This window comes from Geospiza fortis, unplaced genomic scaffold (assembly GCF_000277835.1).
Source record: "Geospiza fortis unplaced genomic scaffold, GeoFor_1.0 scaffold41, whole genome shotgun sequence".
In the NCBI taxonomy this organism is placed as follows: domain Eukaryota; kingdom Metazoa; phylum Chordata; class Aves; order Passeriformes; family Thraupidae; genus Geospiza; species Geospiza fortis.
In genome coordinates, this window is record NW_005054299.1 from 18455915 (window position 1) to 18461946 (window position 6032).

Consider the following 6032-nt stretch of genomic DNA (forward strand, 5'->3'; position numbering starts at 1 on the left):
CTGCCGGTACCTGCTGGCACCTCCCAGATCCTGCCCGTCCCTGTCGGTACCTGTCGGCACCCTCCAGACCCGGCCCGGCCCTGCCGGCGCCCGCCCTCCCAGGGTCGCACAGTGGCGGAGGCGGACGCTGCCAAGTGGTGCCACCACATCTGTGACCTTTATAAAAGTCTCATCACGACAGCAGTACAAGCGATAGAAAGGACATCTCTTATACACATCTGAATAGATACAGCCTGCGTCCTGCGGGCGCAGCCGGGCGTGGGGGTGGCAGGGCGGCGTGAGCTACACATGCGGCGACGGGGACAATCACAAGCGGCCGACGAGGCGTGTGAGGACACAGAGACGTGTGTAGAGACTCGCTTGGAGCAGGCTCCTGCGCTCAGAGCCCAGGGAGGCATCGGCAGGAGGTGAGATGTGTGACGAGAGGGCTGGGGGAGCCCAGCCGAGGCTGGGGCTGGCGGTGCACGGCGCTCTCCTCGGCAGAAGCAGGCAGGGTAGCCCAGCTACATTTCTGTTTCTGCTAAGAGGCTGTCACCGAGGCCTGATGTCATCAGGACCATCTGGGAGCTGGAATCTGTGTGGAGAGACAGAGAGAACCATGAGCCGTTCGGGCTGCTGGAGAGCACAGGGCTGTACTCCAGATCCAGAGGTGAGGATGAGGCATTAAAACACAGCAGGGTGGGAAGAAAACTGCTGAGAGAAGTGGGAGATTAAGTAGGAGCTAGGCCTGCTCTGGCTACACAGCAGAACAGAATCGATTTTTGGGGAGGGGGAGAAAGCACAGACAGCAGCAAAAGGCCAGAGGAGCATCAGGTCTGAGTACCCCCAACATGCAGGCGATCCTGGCTGCACTGGCCCAGCCGTGCCCTCACCCAACCCTGCACAGGCCTTTAAATCTGCACTCATCGAGTGTTTCTCAGTAGAGAGACAGTGTCCAGGTGGGACAGGCTTCAGGCTGCAAGCCAGCCAACACCACACAGGGTGGTGGTGTTGCCTTCCCAAGAGCAGGGAATGCTGTAGGCAATCAGCCACGTTACAGCAGCAGAGGCCTGGAAATACTGACTTTTTGCACTGCATGAATGGAGGGTTTGTGCAGCCCTCCCCTGCCTGCCTCGGGGAGGTGAGGGCAGCTTGCTGGCTCTGCCATGGCTCAGAGCCACAGCCAGGAACACTGCGACTCTCCCCACAGCAAGTGAATCAGCTGCAAGGAGAATGGGCCTGCATAGCAAATAAGAAACTTAGCAGGGTACCAGTTTCCCATCCAGAAGCCTTTTGAAACTGAAAAAAACGCCTGTTTTTTCCTGGGTGGAAGGGAGGAGATCTCTAATAGAAGTCCTGCACATTCAAAACTGCTGCAGGGGAATCTCTATTTCAGGAATCAATTTCTGGAAGCAGGATCCAAAACTTGGCCAAACTGTCACTAAATTATTTTTATGGGTTTAATAGATGAGGATCCATATGTTTTGAGGCTCAAGGATTGGTTGTGCTTGTCTACTGGTAGTCTGAGAATTGTGAGGGGTGAAGGACAAATGAAGGTAAAAAAAAAAGCAAACCCTCAAACCAGCTGGATCACAAAGTAGGCATGACAAAATACAGTATCATACATGCAAACTACACAGAACAGGCTACTGCTATCTCTGTAACACACCTTTTTTCCATTACAAGCAAGAGAAAGACAGTGGCACCTGGCTAACCCTTCACATGTTTGGGACATAGAGATAGGAACAGCTGATGCTGTGCGGATTGCAAAGAGGTTCTGGAAACAGTGAGGAATGACGCAACTTTTGGCTAGGATATCTGGCAAAGGCTCCCAAGATCTTTAATATTCCTGCCCTTGAGTTTTAAGACTTTCAGATTTCGTTCTGCAGTATCAGGAGAAAGCCCCAGAGGTACCGTTTCCACTCTTTGCAGCAGCCGCATTGTCCTTGGAGGCTGCCTTTCCTCCTGTGAGGAGAGAGGCGCAGCAGATGCTGGTTAACATGAAGGTCATGCCTGGAGGTGTATGTATTCCATGGAGGTTGTATGTATTCCATGGAGGTTGTATGCATTCCAGTTCATGGGGAAAAGGGACAGGCACATTTACCAACCCCATTGCAAGAGGCCAGTGCTGCTGGAAACACCCGAGACACCCCAGGAACCCCTCAGCTCCTGCCCTCCAGCCCAACTCCCAGAGCTCTTACTGTTCTGGCAGATCCAGGGGTTCTTCTCCCTGGCTGTGACTTCATGGACCTCCGTCTCCTCCTCTTCCTCGCCCTCTGAGAGAAGATCAGAGATCTGCTGCTGCAGCTCAGGACTAATGTTGTTCTCTGCCAGGATGAGTGTCCGTAGGGCTGTGGGGTAATTCTCTACCATGTCCAGCAAGGTCTAGGGGGAAGAGTAAGATAAACAGGCTGACAAGCATCACAAGGGCTGAGCAGAAAGAATGTCAGTGCTTTGTCTCCCTGCAGACTTCAGCCCTCCTCTCCTTACTTCTACCTTCCCTTGACCTCCCTTCATTAGGCTTTATGAGAGACTGAGGACTTCCCATCTTCCTGTGGGAAGAGCTGAGTTTGGATGTTCTGGCTCTATCTAAAGAAGAAGGGACTGCTCTACACTGTTGCTGTCACATATCCAGGTCCATTCCCTCTTACCACTAGAAGCTAGAGATCTGAGAATCTGTGCAACTGAGTCTCAGCCTGTGTTTGTCCACAGAGATTTAGTTCTGATTCTCAGCCAAAAATCCAACCTCATTTCTTCCAAGAAAACAGCCAGGGGAAAGCAAGAACGCCCCTGGATGCAGGGAGGGAAGGGGGTGCATATGGACTCCAGGTGTGGTTGGAGGCAGGTGTGGGTCCTGGGCCTCTGCAGACACCCCAGCCCTGGGCCCTTGAGGTGTCGGTGATGCTGCAGAGTAATTGTGAATTGCTCACCTGAGCTGACTGGTTGGTAAGTCCTGTTCCCTCCAAGTCCAGCACTTCGAGGGTTCGGCTGGAAGCCACAGCCACAGCGAGCATCCCGGCTACCTGGTCACCTGTGGGAGGAGCACACCAGGGCTGTCAGCAGAGCCTGCCTTCCCTCTGTAATGCCACATGCCCTCATGTGCCTGAGGCTGCCAAGGGAACATCCTCTGAGAATTTCTGCCATCAGACAACCTTCCAAATCTGTTACCTCATGGTGGGAAAAAAAGCTGTTAACAGAGAAAAGAGACAAGGAAAGGTGCGCCATTTTGTGGTTATGGGAGCAGTCACTGATTATCAGGGGAACACTGTGAGATTGGTTTTATTCCCCAAAGAACCATATCTTCCCAAATCTCCTTTCTACTCAAGGAGGCAAGGGCCTTTAACAGTCCCTGTAAGGGCATCCCAGACAGAGAATAGGAGCTGAATACTTCAGTCTAGGGAAAGGCTGGAGTCAGACAGAGGATTCTGCACCAGCTGGCAGACTGCCTCCCTGGAAAGGGGGTAGACTTTGATGGGGGATGCAGCAGGATGAGGAGCATTGAAAATTGATGTTGGTGAAGAGACAAGACTCCAGAATGTGTTCTGACATTCTCTGTCGAATGTCAAGATGCCATACAACCGTGACACCTTCTCTTGGAACAAAACCCAGCCTGCTGTCAAGTAACACCTGGGGCTTTTCCTGTTCAAGAGGAGGTACCTGGTGAGAGAAGAGGGCCTGGGGGAGGCTCTGCTGGCAGACAGGTTGAGGAGGGAAGTGTCATCCTGATGCTCAGGCATGGCCCAATCTCCTCCTCACCACCTTGCAGCAGAGCAGGAGAGAGTTTGTTTCTATGGCAACGAGTGCCAGGCTCTCCTCCTCCTCCTCCCTGCTCCCCCAGGAAGATGAAGGGGGGAGCGCGGGGACATACTGCATCTGCCAAGCCAGCTTCAGCGCCCAGGGCTTCAGGGAAAAGGGAGATGTGGAGGGTCAAGCGTGACGACAAAGGCGGTGGAGTGGGCAAGGCACACCCTCCTTTCTGCACCTCCCCACAGGGCATGTGGCCACCTCACACAAGCAGAGCAGTGACTGTGGCTTCTCCTAGAGCTGAAGGTGCCTGGCAGGGTGAACTTGCTGCTGGGGAACGGAGGGTACCTATGCAAGGAACTGCCCCATCCTGCTGTTGATGCTCTACAGCCTTTCCAGAGCTTGGTCCCTGCCCCCCACTGGTGCAGGTCACACAAACGCTGAGAGGCAGGAGTGCTCCTCCTCCTCCCCGGCCCCCAGCTTACCTAGGGGGTTGTAGTCCAGGTTCAGCACACGGAGCTGTGAACTGTGAGCCACTGCAATGGCCAGGCGTCCCCAGCCTTTACTTGTGATGCCTGGGTTGGCACTCAGTGTTAGCTCTTTGAGGCCTGGAGAAGAGAGAGAAGCCAAACCAGAGCCTTAGGGTCCCCAAAGCAGTCGCAGGAGGACTTGTTCAGCTCACCAGAACAGCTTTGGGTTGTGTCCCCTGTACTCTGTAGGGCTTAAGGGCTTGGTTTGCTCTGACAACTGTCATGACATATTTCAGTGATCAGTGAAATATTTCACTGCCTTCAGCTGTGGCCCTTCATCTAACCGTGCTGCAACTGCCCCATTTATCTGCCCTCCCAACCTGCATCCTGCTTACCCTAAATAGCAAACACAATGGAAAACACAATGGACACTAAGGGGTGTGTGAGACAACTGACTGGGCAAAGAAGGTGGCATGAGGTGACAGGCTGGAGAGAGGATAACAGGGACAGTAGGCTCCAAAGCCTGCACCTGAGAGGGGTGGCCAGCAGAGATAACAGCATCAGTGGCATTGTGCACGCACAGAGGAGGAGGTGCTGGGAAAAGGTGGAAAGCACTTTGAGAGTCAGAAGAAAGGAGTGGTATTACCTCAGCACATGCCAGCTCTCAGCTTGAGTGGGTCACTGGCCTCACACCACCAAAGATCATTCCCTGCAAAGACCTGAGTCTTGGCACGAAGGCTGTGACCATGCAACTACACACTCACGGGATGCACCGCAAGCAGAGACAACTCCCAGGCCCTGATAATAAAGCTGAGTGCTGAGGTAGGGGCGTACAGGATATTTATCTACAGTGATTATCAACACACAAATGCAAAATAATAAATTCCAAGTCCAAGCTGTCCTCTCCTCCAGTTTCAAATGCTGCTGACATGAACCAGAAGCAACCTGTTAGTCCCTGAGCTCCAAACTGCCAGCAGGACAGATCAGTAGTAGAAAGCCCAAACCTGCCCAAGGGAACCACTCATCTATTGCTTGGCTTATCTGCTTTTCTTAAGTTAGAGGAAAGAAATCCTTAGCCCTGGCAAACCATAGAGCTTGCCTCCTCCTCCAGGGCTGAGGATTTAGTGCTGCATACATCTGACCTATGTGAAAGCTCCACCAGTCATTGAGCAGCCCACAGCCCCTGGTGCTTACCAGACTTGGCCCCATCAGGCGGCAGGAGCCCACAGATAAGGTTGATGCCTTCATCACCCAGCATGCAGTCTCCTAGATCCAGAGCCACCAGCGAGGGGTGGATGGAGAGAGCAGGGTTGAGGAGGGCCAAGCCTGCATCTGTCAGGGGGCTCCCATGGAGGCTGTGCAGGTAAAAGGGAAAATTACTACGGAGGCTTCTTCCTGGGGCTAACTAACCTGACAGGGAGGAAGAAGCAGACAAAATGAGGTGGATGACTAATACTAACCCCAAGTGGGCAAAAAGCTTTGGAAAGCCTCTGTTGCTAGGGTTGTCTGGCCGCTACGGTGGCCCTTCTCTCCCGGCCGGGACGAGGGGCGCAGGGGATGCCAGCATTGAAGGGGCAGCCCCACCACGGGGCTGGAGGACCGAGACTGAGAGGCAGGGCCGTGCCCAGCCGGCGGGGGCAGAGGTGGCTCCCTCCCAGCCAGGCAATGGGCAGGGGCTTATCCTCCGCAGCATCAAGGGCATTTTCCCTCCGACAAGACTCAAATTCAGGGACTGGCCCCGAGCTGATCGTCCCCCGAAAGAGCCATCCCCGCCCGGAAGAGGGCCGGGACGCCCTCGGCAGCCCCCGCCGCACTGTACTCACACGAGGGGCTGAACGG

At 54.2% G+C, this 6032-nt stretch overlaps 1 protein-coding gene across 1 annotated transcript; it reads right to left on the minus strand.

The window, feature by feature from the left end:
* Window positions 1-135: 135 nt before the first annotated feature.
* Window positions 136-5542, minus strand: LRRC73 (leucine rich repeat containing 73). Its single transcript, XM_005416262.1, has 5 exons — window positions 5388-5542; window positions 4209-4331; window positions 2910-3010; window positions 2181-2364; window positions 136-574 (listed from the first exon to the last, which is right to left on the minus strand). The coding sequence occupies exons 1-5, from the start codon at window positions 5449-5451 to the stop codon at window positions 504-506; spliced, it is 543 nt and encodes a 180-aa protein (XP_005416319.1). The 5' UTR covers window positions 5452-5542; the 3' UTR covers window positions 136-503.
* Window positions 5543-6032: the final 490 nt, after the last annotated feature.

Bases quoted from the DNA above. Each gene is read 5' to 3' on its own strand.
- LRRC73 (XM_005416262.1), bottom strand. From the start codon at position 5,451: ATGCTGGGTGATGAAGGCATCAACCTTATCTGTGGGCTCCTGCCGCCT. The intron at 2,365-2,909 runs GTGAGCAATTCA...TCTTCCCCCTAG, and splicing joins TTACCAACCAGTCAGCTCAG to ACCTTGCTGGACATGGTAGA. The intron at 575-2,180 runs GTAAGAGCTCTG...CTCTCCACACAG, and splicing joins CCCCTGGATCTGCCAGAACA to ATTCCAGCTCCCAGATGGTC.